The sequence below is a fragment of the Carassius gibelio genome, chromosome A1 (assembly GCF_023724105.1).
Source record: "Carassius gibelio isolate Cgi1373 ecotype wild population from Czech Republic chromosome A1, carGib1.2-hapl.c, whole genome shotgun sequence".
Lineage (NCBI taxonomy): Eukaryota > Metazoa > Chordata > Actinopteri > Cypriniformes > Cyprinidae > Carassius > Carassius gibelio.
Window position 1 is genome coordinate 37,057,794 of NC_068371.1, and position 27,812 is coordinate 37,085,605.

Sequence of the window (27,812 nt, forward strand, 5' to 3'; positions counted from 1 at the left end):
CTTCCCTATTTTTAGTAGACAGTTGCTTCTCCATCAATTCAGCTGCTCTTTTCACACCAGCTGCTGGAGGACGGAGGGGGGCAACAGATGAGAGGAAGGAGTGGAAGAAAACAAAGATGTTCTCAAATAGAGCCTTGCACATACAGAGGTCCCACAGGCTTTAGACACTCAGTAGTGTTTGTACTTTTGCGTCGATATCTGCAAACAAATGATGCACAAACTTTTCTGAACCATTCGTGCATGATTTTAAACTGGTGACGCATGAAGTTAGCTAAAGTTCATTTAAAACATATAAATGTTCATTCTGTGTGTGAAATGTTTTGCTCTAAAAGTGCCTATGCCCAAAAAATGGTCACTTAAAAGAATCTTTTAATGCTGCTCAAAATTCAATGTAAAGACGCAATGTTGCATAAATTCACACTTATATTTGCCTGCTCTGACCCACCTCTAGTATCAGAGCATACAGTTGTAATTATTGTGTAAGTGCATTTATGCCACTTCAGAAGCGCTTCAGTGCCACCTTTGCAGAGTCAATTTGGCATTAATTTGATGTTTTGTTATCTAATGCAATGATGTTCAGACATCTTAGAGTGTGGCCTAAGAATCCAAATACATTTGGGTTCACTATCTTTAAGAAAGCACCATAAAACCATTTGTTTTTGTGAATCGGTCTGTCTTGAGGCAGAAGATTATAAAAACTGAATGTCTATCATCAATTACAGAAATACAGTTTATTCAGAAAACTCAAGCGTAGGTTCGTGTAAGTATTATTTTTTTGAAACAGTACAAAACAATGTTGGAATATAAACGAGGAAACAGGAAGTCATGTCAAATCTGAGCTTTCTGGTAGTGCTCATAATTTGCTCGCAGGAGGAACTCAAAGTACGGTTTTGATTTGAGAGTCTCCAGCTCGTCTTCCTGCAGAAGATCTTTCACGTCAGGCAGGTACGACTGCAGAGAAACACCTGTGTGCACAAACACAAAACACACTCTGGCTGAATATACAGATTTTGCAAGGAAACACACTATATGTCCTGAAGTGGCTTTGAAATACTATATACTTCATACCTGCAAAAATCAAGTCTCAAATAAGCCCTAAACCACTCTTGACACCTCAAGACAAACTACTAGAGCAACTATGAGTGTGTGATTGGCAGAAAAGAGAGTCACTGTACCTTCCTGGATGAGTTTCTGTAGGATCTTGACGAAAGTGCTGTCTCTGGCTGCTTCTAGAGGATCGTCATTATCATCAGACGATGACCAACTGCAACCAGTCAGTCAATGAAAAATCATTAGTCATGAAAAATGACACATCCATCCACACTAATCTCATTTGAGAGAGTTTTGTGATGCTCACCTCTCCTTCCAGTCTTTCTTTAAGGCTTTACTGAAGATCTCTCGTTTAATGGCATCAAGATCAACTCTATCCTCCTACAGGTGATGAATACATATTAGAAACGTGCTTAGAAAAGCAACTTTTTAATATAGCCTGTTATTGACAGATACCTCCTCCAAGTACTCCAGCAGATCGAGAGCTTTCTTGAAGTCGTACTCGTTGGCTCCACGGTTCTCATCGCAGATGTAGAGCTGGACGCAAGGAAAAGAGAGACAAGGCAAGATAAACGAGGATGAGGAAGTCTGAAGGAATTAAAAACTGCTGCCAAATGCAGTTGACTCACATGAATGAGGTTACGAGGGCTCAGTAGAGGCATGCTGTCTGGGTTCAGCTGCTTCTCGTCCAGCAGCTGCTTAGGAAGAGTCTCCTGATGAAGCTGAAACCGCTCCTGCTCCACTATATCTACACCAACACACACCGGACAACAGCAATTATGCTTCAGAAATTTTAATATGGCATAAACTGATCAAACTGTTAGCGGCTCAAGAGTTTATTTGGGGAGTGAGAGAGGGAAATGTGGGACAGATTTGAACCACAGGTCATGTGATATTCACTAGGCCTGACAAATTGAGCATTAACTCCCATTATTCTCGGTGTCTTGCTTGGTTGGACATGACAGAGAAAATACAGAAAAAAGTAAGAAAATGATAAAAATAATATGAAATCCATTTTATATGGACTAAAACTGGTTTTAAGAGAAATCAGGTAGTGGTTATGACTTTCAAACTCGTATGAAGGCAGATGACTGACCGTTGAGCTGTCTGCGCTGCACAGCTTCAGGCATGTCTGACACCAGAGCCGTGAGCTTGCTGAGGGCCAGCAGGGTCTTCTTCTTGCTGAAGTATCGTGTCTCCATGTTGGCCTGACTGTACAGGGTGCGATGGGCCTGTCGTGAAGAAAACAAAGCATTCATAGTGTCAGTAACCTCATGGTGTGCACTTTTGCATATACATATATAAAAACGAATTAAATCTGTGTGTATTTTGTTCCTCTTACTCTCTGATAGTTCTGCACATGTATGTCGTGCAGCCAGCTGAGGTGATCGTGAGCCTGCAGGAAGCTGGCCAGCTGCTGGTGCGTTGCAGTTGGCTGAGACAGCAGCTTCCCTCTCTTGCCTTTCTCCATGTACCAGCGGAACAGGAAGTCAGCAAAGTTCTTCAGGAAACACAGAGAGCTGTGAGTAACTGCATGTTTTTCTTAGAACTGTATTCCAATTAGAATTCTTAGAACTGTATTCCAAGAATTTCAAAGTGTCCGTGTGCATAAATATTGAAATATTCTCTACTAGCCAAAAGCTAAACTACCCAGAAGCATCTGTTGATAATGTAGTAGCGGTTAATTAAAAGTTTGGGATCATGAAGATTTTTTTTAAATGTTTGTGAAAGAAGCCGCTTGTGCTTATCATGGCTGCATTTATTTGATCAAAACAAACAAATACATTAAACATGATCTTCAGAAACCATTCTTATATGCTGATTCGCTGCTTTCAGATTTTTATCAGTGTTGAAAACAGTTGTGCTGCTTGTTATTTGTGTTCAGTTCTCTCTTCACAGCAGTTCAGTCAGTGTACTGTTTGAGTACATGAATTACTCCTGGATATTGGTTTGTTTGAACTCAGAGCGAGTGTCAGCCACATTAAACAGAGTTAACATCTTAAGTCATTTGTGGATTAATGCGTATTAGAGATGCGAACAGTTTAAAACGATTCAGTTCGATTTGGTGAACTGGTTCAAAAAGATCCGGATATCACAAACTGCTTTGATTTGAAATCTCTCTCACACAGACACGGAAGAGAAGACAATGCTGAATAAAGTCGTCGTTTTTGCTATTTTTGGACCAAAATGCATTTTCGATGCTTCAAAAAATTCTGATTGACCCTGATGTCACATGGACTACTTTGATGATGTTTTTCTTACCTTTCTGAACATGGACAGTATACCGTACACACAGCTTCAATGGAGGGACTGAGAGCTCTCGGACTAAATCTAAAATATCTTAACCTGTGTTCCAAAGATAAATGGAGGTTTTACGGGTTTGGAACAGCATGAGGGTCAGTTATTAATTACATAATTTTGCTATCTGGGTTAACTAACCCTTTAATGACTAAAATGTATTAGGGACCCCAAACGTTTAAGCGATAGTGTATGTGGCATGTGTTGACATGTAAGAGTTCCCGGGCCATTGGGTTTCTCACCTGATCAGCGAATTTGACCATGTACTGCTGTAGTCGACTCTGGTTATCCGTTCGCTCACACAACTGCACCAATATGTCAAAGTCACAGTACTTCTCGGCCAGCGCTGCAACCCACTGATGCTGCCCCAACTCCACTGCAACACAGACACAGACAACACCAAACTACTAAGCACATGATCTGGCCTGTTTTTCATCTTATTCTGACCACACAGACAGACTGACAGGTAAAATGAGCCATCAAAACTCACGGAGAGGTGCGAGCAGCTCCGAGCGTTTCTGTGTGTACTCGTTCTCCAGCGTGACGTAGCGCTCCTGTTGTCCGGCGCGGCGGAGAGACGTCAGCTGAGCCACGTATCCGCTCAACAGAGAGTCCAACAGCGCCACCAGCTGCTCGCTCAGCACCGCGCGCAGCTCCACGTCTGCGTGAGGATACGCCGCGTGCAGGATCAGCTCGTGCTGCCGCGTGATGACGGTCCGGACTCCACCCGCTCCTCCTGAGGCTGAGAGGAAGAGACTATGACGCTCATATTACTGTGCAGCACTGTGGCAGTTAAAAAAAGAAAAGGAAGTCCTTTCAGGTGTGTGTACCTGTCCATGGGATGTACTCGGGCTCAGGGACGCAGTTCTCTGGCGCTCTGTACAGAGATGCTTTGGTCTCTCGGTACTGTGCTGCTGCTTGAAGCATATCCTACCACACAAAACAACATGATTATTCTTTTCACAAACTGAAAAATATGATTTTATGTCCAGATTCATGATGATCTGAATGAATGAGTAAGTAAGAAAGACTTCTGTGCACCTTGACAATGTCATTGACGTTGAGTACCACCTCGGCCCACCTGGCGGCATCCGAATGCTCTTTTAAAGCTTTTTCCTCCTCATCCAACAGACACTCAAAGATGGAGGAGATCTGAGACACCTGGAGACACAACCATGAGATAAAGCAGAGCGAAATGTATATATATTCTACATTCCAGTTTGATGAAGCGTGTGCTGAAGTCTTGCACCTCTCTGAAGAACACGTCCGCAGGCGTGAGGTTGGTCTGTATGTCGGTGTTGCTCTTCTTCAGGGCCGACAGGATGGCAGTGTTCACCAGCTCTGGATGCTTGGCATGATGGTTCTTCAGCACGATGGCGGCCGAAAGCTTCTCCGCGTGTTCACACAGCAAGAGTCGCGTGGCCATGGGGGACATGCGCACCGTTGTGGAAGTGAGGCGATCCAGAAGTCCTGTCTATAGATTGAACAGAAAGAAAGAGCACGGCTGAATACTGGGAGAAGAATGAAAGCGTATCTCACAGAGTGTGTAACTATTGAGGAACCTGAAGCAGGAAGTCCATGAGGCAGCGGTGAGCTTTCATCTTATCCTCCAACTGATGCAGCAGGATCAGTGACGTCAGTGTAAATCCAGCGCCCTCTACAGGACAAAACACACAAACTACTAACTGACCAGGGTCCAGAATTAACAACATTTACCATCTTAGAAGTTTGTCTTTTAGACTCCAAGTGACAACACATATGTGTGGAATATTCTCCACAATAAGCCACAAATAAAGAAATTCAAATGTGAACAAAATCAAAATGCGTCTGACAATTTTTGTGACTGGTGTTTATTTAATTGTATTTTTTTTTTTACCAGAAGCTAGCTCATTAATTCAGGCAAAAAAATAATAATAAACTGTCTCTTTAGGGAAATAAGGACTTAGATCTGGGTCATCAATTTCAGATGATCTGAGTGCATGAATAAATAAATAAATAAATAAATAAATAAATAAATAAATAAAATACCTTAATTTTTTATAAGAAATATTTATGGCCAAAATATTTTCTTAATTATCTTGTATGAATTTAGGATTGTTTAGCAGAACTAATAATTTATTGTGGTAAAATGAAGTGTTTTCGTCCCATCTCTCACCATCAGGGACAGACTCGGCCCAGCGTGGGTCACATGCAGGGTAGTCGTCCACCAGATCCAGGTCAATCTGGGTCACCACAGCATCCAGCTCCGCACTTCCCTCTCCATCGCTGGGAAAGAGCTCGTCCACCATGCTCTGAGCTCCAACCGGATCATGACTGCAGATCACAGGTCACGGATTCAATGATCACAGACACAAGCAGCCCAGAGATTACGTCTGTGAAGTGAACGAAACTCACCGGCAGAACTGCAGGAACGCTTGCTTCAGCAGTTTAGTTTTGTCCTCGTGGGCCACCAAGTCCATCTTAGGTGGCGTCTCTAATGGAGTGCCCTGACAAGTAGACAAATATTTCTTTAAATAAATGTAAACATTATAAGTGGATACAATATCAATTCTATACCAGAGAATAGTTCATGAATATATAAAAAACTGCCACATTTTTTAAATGTATTTTAATTATACTTGTAAATGTATGTTTTTATATAGAAAAAAATAATATTTCCAGATTTCTAATAATAGAAATACAGTTAAATATATATATATATATATATATATATATATATATATATATATATATATATATCAGACTTACACCTGAATACACAATTAACTGAAATAATTTATAAAATACTTTAAATATAAATCAATGTTTAAATCAAGAATATTTTAATTTATAATGGATTGCCCTGAAAAAAGTTCACTTAAATAAATGTAAATATTATACATTTTTATATACATATAAATTATATATTATAAAACTAATAATACTTTTTTACATGTACAGAATGTAAATTTATAATAAAGTGCCATTAATAGAAAATAAAAATCCTGATTTATAGTCACTTAAATCAATTAAAACATACATTTCTATATACCTATAATTTAATATAATTTTTTTTTTTTACCAGACACTAGAATACACAAAACTGTGAATTCATAAAATACTTAAAATATTATATAACAGAATACATTTCTATACATGCATTTTTAAATATAATATTATAAAGGATTGCTCTGATAAGATGACAAATATTTCCTGGTTTATAGTTATATATATATATATATATATTATTATTATTATTATTATGCCTCCCTAAGTAAACCGAGTCCAGACCTCAGGTCCAGGTCCAGCTACTGAGGTGCAGAGCGAGTCCTCCATGGTCTCAGGTAGGAGGGAAGCACTTTCTCTCGCTAAAACAGCAACCAGCCCGTTGTTCTGAGAGAAGAACACCGGCAGACCGGCACACACCCCACCACCTCGGATACGGTCCCCTGCAGAACAGACAAAACAACTGAGAGGAGCTCCAGGAAGAGAACGAGCGACTTGATTGGGTTTCCCCGTCCGAGGGCTGCACCTGGAGAGCTGAAGGAGATCTTCTCCTCGGCGAGTCCTCCGCGTCCAGCTCCAGTGCTGCAGGTGAACACCAGCTCCTCGTTATAGAGGAACGCAGCAGGACTCGACGGATCGGGCAACACCACACGCGTCTTCTGCAGCTCCTCCTCACTCTGACACACAAAAGCACAGCTCAATTCACAGTTTCATGATTTCACTTCAGGAAGCTCACAGTCTAAACACTCGGATCATTCAGCCATGACTGAAGCGTGTACCTGGAAGGGCGGGTTGTATTTGGTGACCTCTACAGTGAGCAGGTCTGGTGAAGGAGCTATGCTTTCTGTAAGAGTGACCAGGCAGAAATACGCCACACATGGAGTGTCGCCCGGATGCCACGCCGCTGCCAGCACCACCAGCCCCGCTCTGAAGAGACACACAGCATGAGTCACTGTCTACTGCTGCACTGCACTGTATTACAGATCAATCTGAACATGACATTCAGTTTCATATTCAAAACACTCACTTGCTGTACTGCATGTCCAGATAAGAGACATTCACTCCTTTCTTGATCTCCGAGTAGTTACTTTCTGAGTCCTATAAGACAAATAAAGGGTATTAGATAAACACACACACACACACACACATATATATATATATATTTATAAATGAATTTGAAATAAATTAACACTTGTATTTAGTAAGGATACATTTAATGGCTTAAAAGTGACAGTAAAGACATTTATAATGTTACACAAGATCTATTTTTCAAATAAATATTATTTTGAACTTTCTATTTATGAAAGAATCCTGAAGAAAATCAGTTACAAAATTTGAAGCAGCACAACTGTTTACAACATTTCTGAAGATCATGTGACACTGAAGACTGGAGGAATGATGCTGAAAATACAGTTTTGATCACAGCAATAAATTACATTTGTAATATATACCCAAATAGAAATAGATGCAGCATTGGTGAGAAGAGATTAAATTGAAATCTTACTGAACTTTTGAGCACTAAATATATGTAAACAAATAAAATCAAATACACAAGCTGTATTGCTCATTTCACAAATGAGGCATTCAGGGGCAAAGATATTTTCTCACAGCCAGAAAACAGGTTTATTATACACAGGTTTATTTATTAAACACTACCAGTCAAACATTTGGAATACTTAATATTTCTTAATAGTTTTTTCTTCTGCCTAACAAGGCTGCATTTATTCAATAAAAACAGTAATACTGTGAAATATCCTAATTTTAAAATAACTATTTTCTATATGAATATATTGTAAAAAGTAATTTATTCCTGTGATCGAAGCTGATCATTTTCAGCATCATTCCTCCAGTCTTCAGTGTCACATGATCCTTCAGAAACTTTTCTAATATTTTTTCAGATTTTTATCAATGTTGAAAACAGTTGTGCTGCTTCATATTTCTTTGGAAAGAATCTGATCCTTTAAGCAGTCTGCTCTGGTTCTATGCAAAGACTTCAATTTCTATATCAGATGACGTTTAGAAAAGCACATTTCAACATAATTCTAGACACTTCCAAATAATAAAGAAGAGAAGTATCTGACCCAGATGGCGTCGGTGATGCTGTCTGTGATGATCTGATTGGTGCTCCAGCTCAACACCTGCGTCTCACTGTTCTCATCCACCTCCCATTTACTGAGTCCACACGAGCTGAGCGAGTACAGACAGCCGGTCTCCTTCACCCAGAGCACACTGAACACCTGAGGAGCCAGACGTCCCGTCACTGTCTGAACACATCATCTGCTTCCACCTCTAAATATCACACAGTACTGACCATGACGTCGGTCGGCTGGCCGCGGATGCCGAACAGGCTGGAAACCCTGCGTCCGATGCCGGACAGCATCCCCTGACCCTGCTGCACGGGCCGCTGGTGCAGTTTACCGGAGGAATCCGGAGTGAGCCGGAGCAGGTGCCCGCGGTACGACGACACGATGAAACTCCCGCCCTGAAACAACAAGAGAATACAGCTCATGGAAGAAAAGATATGGAAATACAAGCTTCTGCACTCCTCATTTAGCCTGACTGCTCACCTTAACAGCGGCGACGTAGTTGCACGTGTGTCCGGCGAGATCCAGAGATGTCTCAGTGTAAGTGCCGTCATGAGCCAGACTGGGCCAAAACCGGGCCAAACCGTCTGGAGACACGGCCAGTGCACTGACAGACTGAGAAAAAAAAACACATTTGCATTCATGTGTGCATCAGGAAATATTTTGTGGGGTATGCGTTCAGAGGTGATCTCACCTGTATGGGTGCAGAATCGAGTGGCTTGGAGGAAGTGATGGAGATGAGATCAGCGCTGTACGCAAACTCACTGGAGGGCAGCTGGAGGTCTTTACACACGGACAGCTGCAATGACAGCAGGAGCACAACGTTTGTACAGCCTTGGCAGCAAATTCAGCACGCAGTAATGGTTTCTTTCTGACCTTTGCCACAGACGTCTGAGACACTTTCCAGATGATCAGCTGCTCTCCACAAACCATCCACGCCCAACCGGACGCCTCCACCTTCACAGAGATCTGATCATCCACTGCAACAGACACAGCATCATACACTGACAAGCCTTCAAACCAGTGAATCCAAAGACTGGAAGAGACTAACTACTAGTCTTACTTACAAACGTGTCATTTAAAATGTCTACAGATCAGCCCCAGAGATTGCTGGTGGCAAACCACTAAAACTTCTAAACAGTTCAAAACAGTTACAACGTAACAGAGCATTGCTTACTGAAACTAAAGGACTTTTGATTGAATCCCTTGTTAGAAACTAATGATTTACAAGGTTTTGAAGCTTCATGAAGCAGTGTTCTGATTGAATTGCTCCCATCACTAGTTTTAATGCATCAATGATGCCTACAGCTGTCACCTAGGTTGGCAGCACACTCAGTTTTGAGACATATCTTCACACTGGAATTACATGAATCACACAAATGACAAGTTTGCACCCATGAAAGTTAAAGAGCCCAATCTTTACCATCAGCCATGGTCAGCGCCTCCATGACTTTGACCGGCAGAGATGATCCGAAAGTCTGAACATCAAAATGATGCGAATCGACGACTGCATGACTCTGAACTCGGGTGGGAGTGGATCTAGAGAAAGAATGGAGATGCACAAATCAATAAAAAAATTAATAAAAGGTCATATTCATATTCAGATTTAATTTATTTATACAAACTACCTTTTTGTTATTAAAATAACATTAATATTTGTTATAAAGATAAGAACTATTTCATAATTATTGTACAATTGTTTACATAACATGTAAAAGAAACTCCCGTACATACCGTACTTTATTATTTTATAATTAACAGAATAAAATACATTTAATATAAAGAAATTAATTTAAAAAGTATATATTGTCTGTGTTTACTCTATATTACCCAATGGTTTTACCTGGATGTGACAGCGGAGCGGCGTGGAGAGAACAGCAGCCCGGGCTGAACGGCACTCACGCTCCTCCGAGCGCCGGTTCGGGGCGCCTGTCTGCGGCCTGAGCTCGGTGTGCCGCGGGGAGAGAACATAACGGACCCGCAGCCTGTTTACAAGGGACGGAAAATCATTCGAGATAGCAGTTGGAAATATTTTACCGCGCGCTCGCTACAGTCGGTCAGGCGCACACAATGTACGTCATTCGAACGCGCATGCGCTCTTGCTGCTGAAGAGTGTGCTGAGCATAGACGTATAATATGTCTGTGGTGCTGAGCGATAAAACTGATTCTGGGTCAGTGTTACAGAACAAGCGTTCTCGAATAGGATTGGCTGTTTCTCGGAAATGCAGTTTCAGGTTTAAAATGTTGCATATTATAATAACTCCAGTGTGTCTGCGCCGAAATGTATCCATCTCAACATTAAATATAATTTCTTCTTTATTTTTGTACATTACAGCAAAAGCATATCTAGCATTTATCAGTCTCCACTTGTAACAACAATAATAAAAAGTAATACAAATGTCACTTAAAATATTATGTCTTTCTATGTATACATTTTGATTTTATTGATTTTATATAAGTTTCAATTTATATGTGTGTATGTTTTTAACTGAAGGGATGTGAATTGAAGGTCATTGCAAGGCAAATGTATTTTAAAAGTCTCATAAAAAAAAATAGGAGCACCTTAAAGTTATTTATTTTAAAAGATCGTGACTTGATAAAATATGATGTTATAAATATAACAATATTTAATTATGGTTTTTTTTATGCGGCCGTTGCGCCAGATGGCAGTGTTGTGCCGCTGACTCAGCGCGCTCTCAGTGGATGCACCGAAGAAGAGAGCGGGTGACCAATGGAGCTGCGGTGTGGAGCAGCAGTCTTCTCTTGAACTCCTCTTTCATGGCTTAGAACTGCGTTTTTCTCCAGGACTGTCGCACACGGAGTATGCAGTAGGTGTTTAACAGCTTTAATAACCAGTAAAACAGATCTAAACAGCTGCGAGTCGAGTGTATTTGAGATCAGAGTTTGATAATGAGCTCAGTCACTGAGGCCGCGCGCATACTTGACCTGCAGGATCCTGAGAGCAGTCTTGATTGATTTCTTAAATCTCTTCCAAGATAATCAAAGACTTGATATGTGGCTATATGGTGCAGAAATTAACCTATTTTCCTGTGTGTGTCTCAAGTCATTATCTACCTAGGCAGCTGTAATGAGGCATCATAGACGTGTTAAAATTTAACGTCCGAGTTGAATCGAATGTTCGCGCACTCTTATGATGTTTTAAAAAAAATCAACTCAAATATTGGAACATTATTTTGATTCCCAGAATCATATAAATGTAATATACTTATGATGCCCTACAATAAAATAAAATATTCGAGCATTTTTATGATTCTCTGAAATCGAATTAAAATGTAAAATGCTTATGATGCCCTATAATCAAATAAGATATTCAAGCATATGATTCCCTGAAATTGAATCAATTATTAATTGAAGCATTCTTATGATTCCCTAAAATCGAGTCAAACATTTATATTGATATGATTCCCTGGTGCTGTAAATCCAAGCTTTAGTCTTTATGTTGAATATTCTTTCACCATTAATGGGTGCTGTGAAGAGAGATATGACGCTGTGTGTGTGTTACGTGTCTCCTTCAGGAGATGAAGCGGGTTCGGACCGAGCAGATCCAGTACGCAGTGACCCAGTACCTGAAGAGGAGGCAGTATATAGACACAGATGGGTCTCTGAAGGGGGCCAAACTCTCCCAGTCTGCTGAGGAGATGGCAGCCAGTCTGACAGGTGAATGCTCTGTAAATGAACACGGATCCTTAACTCTAAATGACAGTAATAGCGATGCTCCTGTCTTCTCTCTCTCTGGCGTGTGCAGTTCAGACGGAGTCCAGCTCTGTGAACGTGGTGTCAGCAGCCCCGTGTCAGTCAGACCCGCAGCAGTACGAGACCCAGTTCTCCAGACTGCGCTGCTTCCTGCAGGGTGAGAGATGACACACACACACACTCTTCTGATGCTGTAATCCAGATCTTATCTGGGTTTAACAGCCGTTTTCTGTGTTTCAGAAGCAGAAGCACCGTTAGTGAAGGAGGTGAGCGGCGTCTTGTTCCCGCTCTTCCTCTACCTGCACCTGGACATGGCGCGCTGTGGCCTAAAGGGGACGGTGGACTCCTTCTACAGTCGCTTCCACTCATTCTTCCAGCAGGACCCTGAGCAAAAAGCCATCGTAGACCTGCTACGAGGAGTCGTCACGCCTCAGGTCAGTTACTTTACTGGCAAAAAGTTTTTCTGTTCATGATGAGACTAACCAAACTTCATTTGCTCTCATTCTTTGTGACAAAGATTTTTAATGTATCAATAAAGCATAAAGCAGTTACTCACCAAATGCACAAACTTTGTTCTTCAATTCAATTTATATAATGCATAGTTAAGTAAACAAGTGTGAGGTCAGATAGCTGTTATCGGTAAATAAAAAATGTAAAATGCAGGTCAGATTTACTTTGATGTATTAAATTTGCACTAAATTTACACCAAATTTGCATATTTCTAACAAACATATGTTAATAAAATGTATATAATTAATATAGGTCATTCTATACATTTATGTATATATATGTATATGTGTGTGTGTGTGTGTGTGTGTGTGTATACTTGGAATGTATATAATAATCTATATATAGCACTTTCTAAATATATGTATATAAAAAAATAAAAAAAACGAATTGACAAAAACAAAACATTTAATTAAATTTTAAAATCCATTTTTATTTTATTTACACTTTGCCATTCAATTCATTTCATACACACACATTTTAATGTGTGTGTGTATATATATATATATATATATATATATATATATATATATATATATATATATATATATATATATATATACACACACACACACACACAAATAAAAATAAATGTACATGTATATCTATTATATTTTATATTATTTCCTGTAAGCACAGGTGTGTGTGTGTGTATATATATATATATATATATATATATATAAATAAAAAAACTAATTTAAAATAAATGATTAAATGTAATAGGGGAGTTAAAATACAAGTTTATAAAATACATTATACATTTAAACACTATTTGCTTTATTTTTTACTAGTCTCTCACGATAAACATGAGCGTTAGTAGCTAATTGTGCTAAATTATAACAAAATAAAAAAACATGTCTGACTTCAGTTCCAGTTTATTTGTGACACAGTGAATAATAGTAGGTGCATTGCATTGTGGGATGCAGTTTTCCACAGCGGCAGGGAAGTTGTCAATCTCCTAGCATGCTGAAACTTTTTTTTTTTTTGTCCTTCCAGGATGTGAGCTCAAACCCTAAGCTCTGCTCGCTCCTGGATCACAAGTATGTGGTGCACCTGACGGATCAAGCGTACAGCTACCTGCTGCGTTACCTGCAGAGCGATGACAACAGCGCCATCTGCTGGGTGCTCAGCTCACACGTGCAGGTAAGAGTTCAGCTAGGGACTGCTCACAGAAAACCAGTTGACCTTCACCACAAAGGTCTTTGTTTTCTCTGTAATTGGTATCATTCCTCACATTGTCTCAGGTGGAGGTGACAGCAGCGCACCGAACCGACTACCAGCTGTACGGCGCAGGCACAGGAGCAGGAAACACTACCTCCACTTCCTCTTCCTCCACTGCATGGACTGCGGGGGATGGGGCGGAGGGGGCGGAGCGTGTGGAGGTCACGGCAGGGTTAGCTCAGAACGAGGTGGCGCTGGAGGCGCTGCAGGACTGCATAAAGCGCGTGCGAGAAGGTCCGCCTTCGCTCACCACCGTCTGCTTCTACGCCTTCCAGCACACGGATCAGCAGCTGAACACGGCCGAGGTGTCACCGGACAGCCGCTTGCTGGCGGCCGGCTTCGATAACTCAGCCGTGAAGCTGTGGAGTCTGCGGGCCAGGAAGCTGAAGGCAGGACCTCACAGGGTCGACGTGTCTAAAATAAGACTGGCCTGTGATGTGCTGGAGGAGGAGGTGAGTGACTGACAGCTGGCGGTCTCCCTTGTGTCGTGAAGCTAATGGTGATCTTCATTAATATTAGCAGTATGTGTGCACATCTGATGATAGCAGCTGATGGGTATTTTTCTGTCTTTTGACGGTTTTAAGTGTCTATTTATTTGCTCTAAAATGGCTTACAGAAATATTACTTTTAACTTATTTTATTTTCAAGTAGAAGTAAAATGCAATGCAATTTAGAATAAATGAACTCTTAATTGACTAAATGAACAATATTTTAAAAACAATATAATGTACTAATAGAACCATGCATTATTTACATGCATAAATAGAAGACATTTTAAAGCTTGATTTATTTATTTTTGCCTAATTAAGCCATGTATCGCCATTAAAGTTTCTGATGTTATTTGTGAGACAAACTCTAATTACTGCAATGTAAAAAATGTAATGAATGAAATATAAGTGAATGAAATATACAATTCAATATTTCATTAGTAATGTATTTATCATGGTAATATGTTTTCAGCTTTTTATTTGTTGATTTTAAATATCAAATCAATCAATAAAATAATCAGTTAAGGGCACAGATCATCATTCATTTAATGTGCCTGAACGTTTCCTCCCCAAAAATGTAAATATTTTTTTAATTAATTTTTTAAAATTCAAATAAGCCATAGTTTTAACCAAACAGTCTTTTTCCAGTATTTTAGAATGTTTAAGTAAAATACAGTATAAATTACAATAATTTAAGAATATATATTTTTTAATAAGTTATGTTTTATTCATTTTTATTAATCTAAACATTGCCAAATAAATAGCATTATTTTACATATATAAGAACAGGAAGATTTTAAACTTTGCATGATGAGATTTCTGTGAGCATTTTTGAGTAAAGCCACAAACAAATGAATGTTATTGATCCAAAATCACTCTGCAGATGAATCGTACTGCAGTAGAGATTCTCTTTTACTATTTTAGCTATTATATTATCTTCATATTGATTTAGTTGAATGTGTTTTCATCCATCTCGTGTCATTCACACGTATCTTTGTTTGTAATCAGGCAGATGATGAGGATGCCTCGGGCAGTGAGATAAAGACCCTGCGCGCTCACAGCGGTCCGGTGTACCGCACGGCGTTCCTGACGGACGGCTCCGGCCTGCTGTCCTGTTCGGAGGACTCCACCGTTCGCTTCTGGGACCTGAACAGCTTCACCAATACAGTCCTGTACCGTGGCCACGCTTACCCCGTCTGGGACGTGGACGTCAGTCCCTGCAGCCTGTACTTCTCCACGGCGTCCCACGACCGCACGGCTCGCCTCTGGAGCTTCGCGCGCACCTATCCTCTGCGTCTGTACGCCGGACACCTCTCTGACGTCGACTGTGTCAAATTCCACCCCAACTCCAACTACGTGGCGACGGGCTCCACGGATAAAACCGTACGCCTGTGGAGCACGCAGCAGGGGGCGTCTGTGAGGCTGTTCACGGGGCACCGCGGACCCGTGCTGTCGCTCGCCTTCTCACCCAACGGTAAGTACCTGGCGTCGGCCGGAGAGGACCAGAGACTGAAGCTGTGGGACCTGGCGTCCGGCACCCTGTTCAAAGACCTGCGGGGTCACACCGACAGCATCACCAGCCTCTCCTTCAGCCAGGACAGCAGTCTGGTGGCCTCCGCCTCCATGGACAACTCTGTGCGGGTGTGGGACATCCGCAGCGCCCACGGCACCGCCCCCACCGACGGCTCCAGCAGCGAGCTGATCGGACAGTACACGGGCAGCACTAGCAACATCCTCAATGTGCAGTTCATGGCCTGTAACCTGCTGCTGGTGACAGGCACGGCGCTGGAGAAACAGGAACAGTGAGAATGTGTGTGGGGGGCAATCTCAACAAAACACGCTCAGGTTATATTTCACCCCAAAATCAGAAGAAATAATTCAGATTCAGATCGGGTCTTTTCCGCTCCAGGAAACTCAATGGCAAAATGCATCCCAGTTCACCTTGAAGCCATTTAGCACCATAAATGATCTTTTTGCATTCTGACGTTATTTTTATAACACAAGTTTGCATTTCTGTAATGCACAAAAAAACAATTAGATGTGATTTGAATGGTAAGGTATTTATCAGGGTGGTATTTGTTGCATTGCTCTTAATTCGTTGATTTAACTAAATAGAACACATAAGTTTATTTTCTTTAATGCATCTAGATGTTTTACAATAAAAATTATAATTGTTGATATATCAGTGGTGTAACCGTGAAATAATTCTGCATAAATTAAAACGTAGTTCAACAAATATTTATCAATTCAAAATTTGCCGTATTTTTTTTATTTATTAAAGGAAGTACAAAAAATTATTATTACTATAAGAATTTGGGTGACAATTGGCACAAAAATAAAATGGCACAACAATACAAACAATCTTAATAGACTTTATTTTCTTTGAGCAAAATATATTTCTAATTTTTCTTTAGGTGAAATATGTCCTGGACGTGTTCTTGAAGGGTTTTGGTTGTGTTTTGTAAAGTGAGCGTGCTGGTGATGTTTGGCTCACTTTTGTTATGATGTGTGTTGATGCCTCTAAAGGACAGAGGTGCAGCCTGCTGTTCTCATACAGATGTAAATATTAGATATTGTATTAAATCTTTTTTTCCTGAAAAGAGTTAGGTCATTATTTCCATGTTTGTATCTTTCAGTTCAGCTCTTTTCTGTTGCTGTTGTTTTGTTGCTGGCTTATGTTTGTAAAGGTAATTCTGAAAGCACCTCTCAAGCTCTTCTCCTGGACGTTCACCAGGAAGCCAGATAAACTGGATACATCCTACTGTAGGTGTGAGATACAGTCCTCACCGTTTGTCTTTTGTAAGAACATAACTCAAGGGTGGACTGAATGAAGCGTTTCCTTGAATCTGATTTCACAACCCTGCACTTAGTTTTGTACAAAGCAAGTTAAGTTTCTCTGTTTGAATTGATTTTCTTTTGTGTCCCTGTTGGTCAATAAAACAATCATGGGACCTTTGTCTTTAACCGTGAAGAAGAAAAGCCTTTGTAGTTTGCTTCCTGTAAAAAAAGAACAAGTGTTTGGTTCATCCTGATACTTGTAAATATACTTTTGTAATATTTCCTGGCTGTCTGGATCTCATTTTTGATGTTACCATAGTAAAGTTATCAAGCAGGTTGCCGTCCACTTCCTCACACACAGGCTGGGCTGCTTCTCCCAAACCTGTTCTGCTCTTGATGGGTGTGACGTCTACCTGACGAGCCTGTCTACCGCTCTGGCTGAACTCATCTCAAACACAAGCGCACCGCTCCAGACGAGTGTCCTGTCTGTGGTTTTGGTTTGAAGATGCCCTACAGCGTGACTCTGCCGAGTGGCTCGAAGCAGGCGACTCTAGTGGACAGCACACAGGCGGACGGGAAGACGTATGAACAGCTCCGCCAGGAGTGTTTGCAGAAGGGGAAGCTGTTTGAGGATCCAGATTTCCCAGCTGTGGGCGACTCGCTCTTCTACAGCCAGAGAGTCCCCATTAACTTTGAATGGAAGAGGCCAGGGGTAAGTGTAATCGGTGGAGCATAAAGTTGACAAATGTGTAGAACTATCTTTATCTCGATACAAAAGTATCAGACGAAATTCAAAATTCAGTCACTTTTCTGTCAGAACTATATAGTGCCATAACTGGTCATTTTATTTTCAAAGGGGATTTATTAATGTAAAAAATCCAGTTTTTGGATGGGGTGAGGCATTTCTTTCTCTGTGATGCTCTTCCTGTTCGTTTATGGCTGGATGTTAGATGAATGAATGAATGAATGAAGTGTTTTTTTAATGGTTAGCAGGCCTAATTACTGATGGTTCCACTGTAGTATTACATACATTCCAATTTAGATTTTTGACCCTTAGGATACATGACTTCTGATTTTATGCACAATTTGCATATTTTAGAATGCAATGAAAGCACTTTAAAACCCGTTACACAAGTTCTCAGGATAATTCCCGTCTTCAAATCAACCATGCTGCTCGCTTTATGAACACACACCAGTGCTCTATTTCCTAAAATTTCAGCTTCCTTTGAGTGTCAATGTGTAACATCGAAACAGAGGTCGTATTTGTGCATTAAAGACACTTATGAAGCCATGCAGCAGGTCACGAATGCAAATGGAATTATGGCATGCACAGAATGCGCACTGTTTATTTAGTCAAGAGTGATCCAATGGAAAGTGGATGTAGGCTTTATTCAGTTGGAAAGAGACTACTGGGTTGAGTTTAAGAACAGGTTATCAGTGGTTGTGACATGATATAAGATGATCCACACCCTTCTTTCACTCTTGTAAAACTTTAAGGACCTCTGGATGAAACTACTTCTGCATTTCATTCCAGGGCGTTCCTGCAGAGCGACTTTAGATATGCAGCGCGTGAAGACTGTGGGCTTGTGTTAGAATGTGAACACACCTCACACAGGCATCATGGGCGTTCAGACGTCTCCCTCTGTCTCGAATCAAACACTTCATTAGATCTACACTAACGGCAGATCATGTGATGTGTTGTACCTTCGTGAAATGTCCAATAAAAATAGTTCAAATTTAACATACTGTTATATAAAAAATCTTCAGTGTTACCAATACTTCTGTCATTATTGCATTCAAGATACTTCAAAAAATGGATGGATGCTTTTTAAACGATTGATGTTTTTTGCTTATCTGTGTATATTCAGCATATCTGCGAGATGGATGGATAAATGGATAACATACGGATGAACATTGTTATTTGATTTGAATGACTGATATTTTTCCCTGATCTGTTCAAATTCAGGAAATCTGCAAAGACCCCAAATTCATCACAGGAGGAGCCACAAGGACAGACATCTGTCAGGGCCAACTGGGTATGGTGTCCTCTCATGTCAGATTATAACAAAATGAAACCCAAATCTGATCAAAACCCTTCCAATGACCAAACAATGAAATGATGCATCGGTGTTGGGGAAAGCTACTTTTAAATGTGATGCATTGCAATATTCATCCCTCCATGAAAACGTAACTAATTGCATTAGTTACTTTTTATGGAAAGTAGTGCAGTTTACTTTTTCATAGGGATATGTCGGTATCAAATTTTCCTGTTGTGATCAATTGCTAATGCTTTTATCACGTATACGGTATTATCACGGTATTGAAATTCAGTTTAAAAAAAAGTGGTCATAATACAGTATAACAGGTTAAATAACTTTTTTCTAATAACATAAATAACTGAACATTTAAATTCAATAACGCAATACAGAAAAAAAAATATAAAGTTAAAAGTTTTACACAGATTAAAGTGCAAAAGAACTATAAAGACCAATCGGTATCACTTTACAATAAGACCTCATTAGTTAACCTTCAACATTCACAATGAGCAATAGCTACATTTGCCACAGAAGTTATTAATCTTTGTTCAAAAATACAAGTCCTAGTTCATGTTAGCTCATAAACACAGCTGCAACTTTCAATTTTAACAACGTGTTATTAAATATTGGAATACCTAAGATTAATGAATGTTCAGATTAATTTTTCATTGGCAGTTTATATTAACCAATGAATTAACTTTCAAAGAATATCTATGGCATATTGTAGTCCAGATTAAAATGAAAAACCAAAAAGTTTGAAAATAATAGCCTATTAAGTTTAAATATTTAAGTATTTGGTGCTGTGATGAACACCATAGTAAATCCATAAAATCTGAATGGCTATTTTAAATTATTTCAATGTGTTTTAGAAAGTAGGGCAGCAGCTTTATTTATGGGGTTTACAGGGTAAGGGCTGCATTTTCTGAAGTTAAGCGCCATCTGCTGTCAGAGAGTGAGTGTGCTTTCATTCAGCGTGTCTCTCACGTGTTCCTCATGTGCTTCTCATGCTGCTTGTTTACATCAGAGAGCACACACGTGTCTTTCAAGCCGCATACAGCTGTGATGCGCATTTTGACCGGTTGATGGAAAAAGTATTCTGAAAATGCATTCCAAATTCTGAATAATTTGTAATATATAATTATTCACGATATTTAAAAGTGCCCACGATAACAGTATCATGCATATTCATTACCGTGATATATCACATTACCGAATACCAGCACGTCTACTACTGACATGACAAATTTATATTTTTGGCAACTTTAAGAGCCCTTTCACACCAAAGCGGAAGTAAACAAGCCTCAGGCTGAAGGAAGTACCTCACACACATTTTCTCTCAACAGGTGGACAGATGTCAGTTATAAATGGGAAAACAGAGTAACTTATGCTATTTAAAAAGGGTAACTTTGTTGTAAGTTTAAGAAAAAAAACTAAAGAAAAAAAAAATGCATAACTACTTTAAAAAAAAAAAAGTAACCTGATTGCGTAACTTGGGTTATTTGTAATGCATTACCCCCAACACTGTGATGCATTAAAACTGATCATGTGATGATCTCCATGCAGGAGACTGCTGGCTGTTGGCAGCGATCGCCTCCCTGACCATCAACGAGGACACGCTGAGGAGAGTCGTACCACATGATCAGGACTTCGATCGCGGCTACGCTGGAATCTTCCACTTTCAGGTGAGTCCCACTCTCTGAACACTCTACCGTTTCCCAGTGACCTTGACCCCTGAGCAAACTCCCCTTGTTGTGCAGTTCTGGCAGCATAATAAATGGCTGGACGTGGTGGTAGACGACAGACTCCCGTGTGTGAGGAGCAAGCTGGTGTTCGTCCACTCCGCTGACCAAACTGAGTTCTGGAGTGCACTTCTGGAGAAGGCCTATGCCAAGTATGCACTTGAGTTTACCAAACAGGATACACATTGACGTCTTCTCACATCTAGCTTTGAGGCCTCAAGCATGTTTGTGTAAGTCAATCATCTCCTGTGCGTCTCTCTCAGGCTGAACGGCAGCTATGAAGCCCTGAAAGGAGGAAGCACCATGGAGGCGATGGAGGACTTCACGGGCGGCGTGGGCGAGATGTTCGAGACGAAGAGCCCCCCCAGCAACCTCTTCCTCATCCTCAAGAAAGCTGTGGAGAGAGGATCAATGCTCGGCTGCTCCATCGATGTAAGCAAAGCTTTGTTGGACTCTAAGTGAGATCAGTGGCTCATTCTGTTGTTCCTGAATTCCAGATGTTGGTGTTTTCGTATCACTAGATCACAAGTTCTGCTGAATCTGAAGCCCAAACCACCACTGGTCTGGTTAAAGGTCACGCTTACTCCATCACTGGAGTAGAGGAGGTAACCACAGCAAACCTCATTCAAACCAGAGGTTAATTGTCATCATCTCTCTTTTCTTTGCTCAGATTTACACATCATCTCTTTCATCTCGTCTCCTCAGGTCAACTACAGAGGAGCAAAGGTCCAGCTGATTCGTATTCGTAACCCCTGGGGTCAGGTGGAGTGGAACGGACCCTGGAGCGACAAGTAAGCGTCCATTTATTAAAAATGATCAAAATCTCATAATAAGAGTAATCAGTAAGAAGCCACATACAGATTTTGTGTCATTACCTATGTTTCCAACCAGTTTTTATGTGAATTTTGGGAGATTGCATGGAAAAAGATGTGAACAGCAAGATCCTAAAATGTGCACTTAAAAAAAACAAATGAGGTGGATAATTTTTTTCAATTCAATAAGAAAACATGCCGAAACCAATTTACTAAATAAATTCATGGATGCACAAGAAAATTCACTTGACTTTGCCTCAACAGAATGTAAAGTCAGAATGATTTTGTATAATTACATCCACAAACATCAGGCATCCACTTCCAAATGCAAGATAACATGACAGCGATTGCTATTGCATTTGTTTTTGTACAGTGAGGGGCAAGTCATCTAGTATATAAGATAAAAGAGCCACAGGCTTCCCCAAACGAGGCAACTTTTTATTATTTAAATCTCATCTTTCAGCTCCAGGGAATGGAACGCCATTGACACTTCAGAGAAGACACGACTTCTGCACAATTCCCTGGATGATGGCGAGTTCTGGTACATACGACCCATTAGACATAGAGTCCAGTTCATACGAGACTGACTCCTCATATAGTCACTTTCACATGAGAATCAGTGTGAGCTCATTCAGAACTAACATGATTTGTTGTGTTGCAGGATGGAGTTCGGGGACTTCAAAGCCAACTATGATAAAATCGAGATCTGTAACCTGACTGCGGACTCTCTGTCGGACGACGTTAGTAAGAAGTGGGAAGTGAATTTGTTTGAGGGCAACTGGATCAGGGGCTCCACCGCTGGCGGCTGCAGGAACTACATCGGTCAGTGCCACATGGCTAACTTCACATACATTTCATCATAAACATTTGCATGCTAATCCAAACTATTGATTATACATGATGGCCATTATTTAGAGTTCCTTAGACCTATATTTGTGTTCTTCTTGATCTCAATCTTCCCTTCTCAGACACATTCTGGACAAACCCGCAGTTTAAGCTTTGTCTGGACCATCCGGATGAGGGAGACAAGCTGTGCAGCGTCATTGTGGCCCTGATGCAGAAGAACCGCCGTCGGCTCAGGAAAGAGGGGCTTGATCTGGAGACCATTGGCTTTGCCATTTACGAGGTGAGAGAGATATAATGCTGTTTTGGAAGATGGGTTTGGAGAACTGCTTGTAGTTCCTCTCGCTTCACTGAAGTCTGACCTGCTCACTTACTGTGCCCATAGGCTCCTGATGATCAAGACCACCAGGGGAAGGACTTTTTCCGCTACAACGGCACCAAAGCACGGAGCCGTTCTTACGTCAACATGAGGGAGGTGTCCGAACGCTTCAAAATCCCACCAGGAAACTACCTGCTGGTGCCCACCACCTTCCAGCCGCACCACGAGGCTGATTTCCTGATCCGGATCTTCTCCGAGAACAAAGCTGGAGCCATGTACGTCCATGCAAATACTCCCCAGTGTTATATCAGACAGATTTTAAAGCAAAATTTCACCCAAAAACGAATGTTTACTCCCATTTACTTATGTATTCAAAAACTCAAATGCTGCTGTTTTTTTCTGTGACCACAAAAGGAGATTTAAAAAAAATAAATCTTCATGCAGCTCTTTTCATGGTGAACATATTGATGCAGCTCCAGAAAACACAGAAATGCACTAGTAGTATTATGAAAGTAGTTTAAATGATATCATAAGCATTATATTGCACTATATGGCTGCATGTACACTGCGGGTCTTGATGCCAAAATCCGATTTTCTGACTACCGTATTTTTCGGACTATAAGTCGCACCTGAGTATAAGTCGCATCAGTCCAAAAATATGTCATGAGGAGGAAAAAAACATATATAAGTTACACTGGACTAAAAGGCGCTTTTATTTAGAACCAAGAACCAAGAGAAAACATTACCGTCTATATGTGTTCAGTGTAGGCTACAGGAGCAGTAGATGATAATGTTTTCTCTTGGTTCATGTCTCTTAGTTGATTTCTCTTGGTTCATGTCAAAATAATTTTGATAAATAAGTCACACCTGACTATAAGTCATAGGAACAGCCAAACTATGCAAAAAAGTGTGACTTATAGTCCGGAAAATATGGTATATTCTTTTGACGACCCACTTACATCATCTTTTAAAAGTTACTCGTATCCAATTTTCGCATTCACACTATACACTGATGAAACTACTGAATGTAGACCTTCTGACCTGGAAAAGGAAGTAAAACAGCATGAAATAAAATGGTACAAATGCAAATAAAATTATACAGTGTTTTGCTTTTGTATTTGTTTTTTAAGCTTTTTTTCTTACATTGGCACTGTAGCCACGAGCGCTTAAAACCGTGCCTCCCCATTTCTCGTAAAATATCTTCAGACACGGATTTATTTCTGTAATAACACTGTCTCTTCGCCCCAAAGACTTAAAAGACATGAAACCTCCGCATTGCTCCACTGAGTATCTGATTTGTCTGCTTACATGGCACACGCAAATGCACGCATCTGATTTATATCCGATTTATTACCACATATGAATGAGGCCTGAATCCGATCTGAGAAAACCGGAATAGTTTCTATGCCACATGATCGGAATTGGGTCACTTGAACCATGCAGTGTAAATGCATAGTGAATTCATTTATGAAAATGGGTGTTTGCTTCAGTGCAATTTAAAAAAAAATATATTTCTATAAAGTAAAACTCAAAAACAGAAACAAACATTTTAAATGGTGGTCAGTGAGGTAGTATACTCAAATGTATACTTTTAAATTTCAAGTAAAATAAATTCAGATTTATTTTTACACCAATGTCATGTGTTTTGTGTTTGCAGTGAGATGGGAAACACCATTCAAGCAGATCTGCCAGAGGTGAGTCGGTTCATTTAGAGCAGGGTTCCTGAAATCTGAACCTGGAGATCCACTTTCCTGCAGAGTTGAGCTCTAACCCTGATCAAACACATGCTAATCAATGCTAATCAGTGTTTGGGATCATTAGAAAATCACAGGCAGGTGACTTTGATCAGGGTTGGAGCACATTGGACCTCCAGGACAAGATTTGTCAAAGGGGGATTTAGAGTCTTGTTTTTTATAAGACATAAATAGTTCAACACATAATGTTGTATGCTAAAAGTGTGTTTGTATCTGATCCGCCCAGCCGCCCAAGCCAAACCCACCTGAGGAGGAGACCGATGAGGAAAAGGGCCTGAGGAGACTGTTTGAACAGATCGCCGGATCGGTACGAAACTGTGATGAACTCCAGCCAACCGTCTACTGCAGAGTGTCGAAGAAAAACTAATAATTAGTTGAATCCTAAAAATGTCAAATTAAGTATAAAAATCTTCACCTGCGCATCACGTGACCATTAACCCACATGACAGCTAATGTGTGATCGCGCAGAGCTGCGTCAGTAAATGATTACACGTAATCTGGATTACAAAAAATTACATTCTTGTAATAAGTGTAAATTGCATTTTAAAATACTGGTAATCAGATTAGTTTTTTATGGATTACATAGGCCTATTTTTCACTCAATAACAAAAAATTATTCAGAACTTATTGATTCTCCCTAATTTCTTTAAAATGTTCCTTTCTAAAATAACCTACTGATTATGTACACTCAGAGAGTCCAGTTTTGTGGACATTCACAAAAAGACCACTGGATTTACAGAAATCATTTCAGGTTTCTGAAGCATTTCAACATTGCATCAACTATTGATGAACAAATTCATTTTAATCTGAATTATCACTCAGTAGGTTTTTTAACCATGTATTACTATAGCTTTGGAAGGCTTCACGTGTTTACATGTAATGCAGGCATTCCCAAACCTTTGTCATCTTGTGTCTCTTTCACCTGATATATTTACCTGAAGTGCCCCTGAGATTTTCAACTAAATATTTAATAGTAAAGTATCACATTTGCATTTTCATGGTTCTCTTGATGTTGTCTGTTGGTCACATGGCATGCAGGTAAACATATATTTTTTTTAATTGTTGGCTTTACATTTAACTCCTAAACAGTTTAGGAGTTATTACGCTTTGTGCTTTTGCATCATTGTGGTACAGGGTTATCCTATTTAAATCACTGTGATAAATGACATGGGTCAAAAGTAATCAAAATCTAGTCTGATTATATTACCTAACATGTGTAATGGAATAGATTACGTTATAAACTAACTAATATTTTTGTCCTGTCATTTGGAATAAGTAACAGATGACAATTTGTAAGTAATATACCCCAGTCCTGGTGGTGGTGCAGTGATGGCACTTCGATATTAAAACAGATTGAGCATGCCCTCGTCTGGTGTAATTGTGAATTACAGTATGTTTTACACTATTCCCCATCTCTCCCTGTAGGATAATGCCATCAGCGCCAGAGAACTGCAGCACGTGCTGAACAATGTTCTAAGCAGAAGTGAGTCTGCCACCATTTTCAAGCATTTTAATCCAAAACCAATAATACAATAAAGATCCAACATGCCATGCATCCGTCTCTCTGCAGGGAAAGAGGTGAAGTTTGATGGTTTGACGCTCAATACCTGCCACAGCATCATCAACCTGATGGATGTATCCTTTCAAAGGCTGTGCATGTGCTATTAGTTTAAACTAACCCACTTCTGCATTGTTTAATCACACAATCTAACACTCTCTTTCATATGTGACTATTATTTTGAGCCACTGTTGTGGAGTTTTCCTGAATCGAGTCCAGGTGGATAACACCGGAATGCTGGAGTTCGAAGAGTTCAAAGTCTTCTGGGATAAACTGAAGAAATGGATCGTAAGCTAACATTTACTGATTAGTTACCGTCTTCCAGAATATCACCATGTTTCTCAGAATGGGAACTGTAAAGTTGTGTGGTGTGCTGTTGTAGATGCTGTTCCTGTCTTACGATACGGATCGTTCTGGACGCATGTCATCCTACGAGCTCCGCAGTGCTCTTAATGCTGCAGGTAAATACACGGGACAGTCCCATCATGAACCATTACTGTGCAATTAAAACCCAATCAGTTAGAAAGCAGTATTTTATCTGACCTGGTGTGTTTATTCATTCAGGCATGCAGTTGAACAATAAGCTTTTGCAGTTGCTGGGCCTGCGGTTTGCGGATGAAAACTTTGAGATTGATTTTGATGACTACTTGACGTGCATCGTGCGTCTGGAGAACATGTTCCGTACGTTATGATGATGCATGAACTAATACTCTTAGACTTAATTTCTACTATGTCTAATGCTGGAATTTTTGTGTTTTTATGTGATTTATAAACAATATTCACTATGTTCCAAAACATGTGGAGTGTAAATAAAGCTTGGCATATAAATCTGAATTTTGAACATATGTTACAGGCATTTTCCAGGCCTTAGATAGTCAAAAGAAAGGAGTGATCAGTCTGAACATGATGCAGGTAAAACTTTTTATTATTATTATTTGTAAATGTAAAAAAAGAAAAAGGCATAACAGTCTTTATTTATTTTTTGCAATAGAGTTGCAATGCATGAACTACAAGTTTTGTCAGAAATGTTAACTCTCCTCCTTCGGGTAGTTGTTAGTTATTTCCTTATTTAACAACTTTTGGAAAGATTTTAAGGAACATTGCTTTCAAAATTCGTTTATACATTTATGAGCTCCTTTCATACATATTTTAGTAAGTAGAGTTACTACTTTTCATCATTGCAACATACAGTGAGGTCAAAGTAACAAACAAATGTTCATTTCTTCACAGTTCCTGATGTTGTCCATGAACATCTGAGGATTCAACAAATGTGATCGAGTCAGCTGTGCCACTGTGGATTTCCACTGTTTTGCTGAATTACTCTTTACACATTTGTGTTTGTTTGTGGGGTCTTTCCCATTGCTACAGAGTACTGATTTACTTGAAAGTTTTACTGCAATTATATTTTGAACAAATTCTCCAGTGTTGTGTTCCTGATGGCACTTTTACTTTATGGATGTTGCAAGAATATTTAATGATTGCAAGATGTTGTAGTATTCACAGAGCTGCTAAACCGTTGGGTTTTCGTCTTGAAATGTGCATGCAGGAATTAACAAAATAAGGAATATAAAAATGACAATAATGTACTTTGGCTAGTGTTATGGAGGAGCTGTGATAGAGCATCCA

At 40.0% G+C, this 27,812-nt stretch overlaps 3 protein-coding genes across 5 annotated transcripts; 2 read left to right on the plus strand and 1 right to left on the minus strand.

The window, feature by feature from the left end:
* Positions 1-716: 716 nt before the first annotated feature.
* LOC128020042 (nuclear pore complex protein Nup133) lies at positions 717-10,519 on the minus strand. The gene is made up of 26 exons (XM_052606576.1): positions 10,261-10,519; positions 9,841-9,956; positions 9,294-9,397; positions 9,112-9,216; positions 8,901-9,032; positions 8,645-8,815; positions 8,415-8,570; positions 7,361-7,431; positions 7,113-7,260; positions 6,860-7,010; positions 6,619-6,776; positions 5,743-5,834; positions 5,504-5,661; positions 4,911-5,005; positions 4,598-4,822; positions 4,390-4,509; positions 4,179-4,278; positions 3,839-4,090; positions 3,591-3,724; positions 2,393-2,551; positions 2,147-2,282; positions 1,680-1,798; positions 1,507-1,587; positions 1,358-1,431; positions 1,176-1,264; positions 717-965 (listed from the first exon to the last, which is right to left on the minus strand). The coding sequence occupies exons 1-26, from the start codon at positions 10,386-10,388 to the stop codon at positions 829-831; spliced, it is 3,411 nt and encodes a 1,136-aa protein (XP_052462536.1). The 5' UTR covers positions 10,389-10,519; the 3' UTR covers positions 717-828.
* Positions 10,520-11,082: 563 nt separating this feature from the next.
* On the plus strand, positions 11,083-17,407 carry taf5l (TAF5-like RNA polymerase II, p300/CBP-associated factor (PCAF)-associated factor). 3 transcript variants are annotated; one of them, XM_052606599.1, is made up of 7 exons: positions 11,083-11,245; positions 11,954-12,095; positions 12,184-12,288; positions 12,372-12,565; positions 13,635-13,781; positions 13,883-14,311; positions 15,356-17,407. In XM_052606599.1, the coding sequence occupies exons 2-7, from the start codon at positions 11,957-11,959 to the stop codon at positions 16,151-16,153; spliced, it is 1,812 nt and encodes a 603-aa protein (XP_052462559.1). In that variant the 5' UTR covers positions 11,083-11,245; positions 11,954-11,956; the 3' UTR covers positions 16,154-17,407. The 3 variants fall into 3 exon arrangements, with proteins under 3 accessions (XP_052462559.1, XP_052462575.1, XP_052462567.1); XM_052606615.1 differs by having other exon boundaries at positions 12,375-12,565; XM_052606607.1 differs by having other exon boundaries at positions 11,090-11,249.
* Positions 17,408-17,496: 89 nt separating this feature from the next.
* Positions 17,497-27,602, plus strand: LOC128020052 (calpain-9). Its single transcript, XM_052606587.1, has 20 exons — positions 17,497-17,837; positions 19,092-19,161; positions 20,725-20,843; positions 20,919-21,052; positions 21,164-21,332; positions 21,422-21,505; positions 21,606-21,691; positions 22,176-22,253; positions 22,374-22,534; positions 22,681-22,838; positions 22,941-23,149; positions 24,532-24,568; positions 24,855-24,935; positions 26,054-26,111; positions 26,199-26,263; positions 26,406-26,474; positions 26,569-26,647; positions 26,751-26,867; positions 27,040-27,098; positions 27,417-27,602. Exons 1-20 carry the CDS (start codon positions 17,631-17,633, stop codon positions 27,441-27,443), a joined length of 2,067 nt encoding a protein of 688 aa, XP_052462547.1. The 5' UTR covers positions 17,497-17,630; the 3' UTR covers positions 27,444-27,602.
* The last annotated feature ends 210 nt before the right edge of the window (positions 27,603-27,812 follow it).

Excerpts from the sequence above, each read along its gene's own strand:
- taf5l (XM_052606599.1), top strand. The coding sequence starts at position 11,957 with ATGAAGCGGGTTCGGACCGAGCAGATCCAGTACGCAGTGACCCAGTAC. Across the intron at positions 12,096-12,183 it reads GATGGCAGCCAGTCTGACAG|TTCAGACGGAGTCCAGCTCT; the intron begins GTGAATGCTCTG and ends TGGCGTGTGCAG. Across the intron at positions 13,782-13,882 it reads TGCTCAGCTCACACGTGCAG|GTGGAGGTGACAGCAGCGCA; the intron begins GTAAGAGTTCAG and ends ACATTGTCTCAG.
- LOC128020042 (XM_052606576.1), bottom strand. The coding sequence starts at position 10,388 with ATGTTCTCTCCCCGCGGCACACCGAGCTCAGGCCGCAGACAGGCGCCC. Across the intron at positions 2,552-3,590 it reads TGGTCAAATTCGCTGATCAG|AACTTTGCTGACTTCCTGTT; the intron begins GTGAGAAACCCA and ends TGTTTCCTGAAG. Across the intron at positions 1,265-1,357 it reads AAGAAAGACTGGAAGGAGAG|TTGGTCATCGTCTGATGATA; the intron begins GTGAGCATCACA and ends GACTGGTTGCAG.
- LOC128020052 (XM_052606587.1), top strand. The coding sequence starts at position 17,631 with ATGCCCTACAGCGTGACTCTGCCGAGTGGCTCGAAGCAGGCGACTCTA. Across the intron at positions 17,838-19,091 it reads TTGAATGGAAGAGGCCAGGG|GAAATCTGCAAAGACCCCAA; the intron begins GTAAGTGTAATC and ends GTTCAAATTCAG. Across the intron at positions 22,254-22,373 it reads CTGGATGATGGCGAGTTCTG|GATGGAGTTCGGGGACTTCA; the intron begins GTACATACGACC and ends GTTGTGTTGCAG.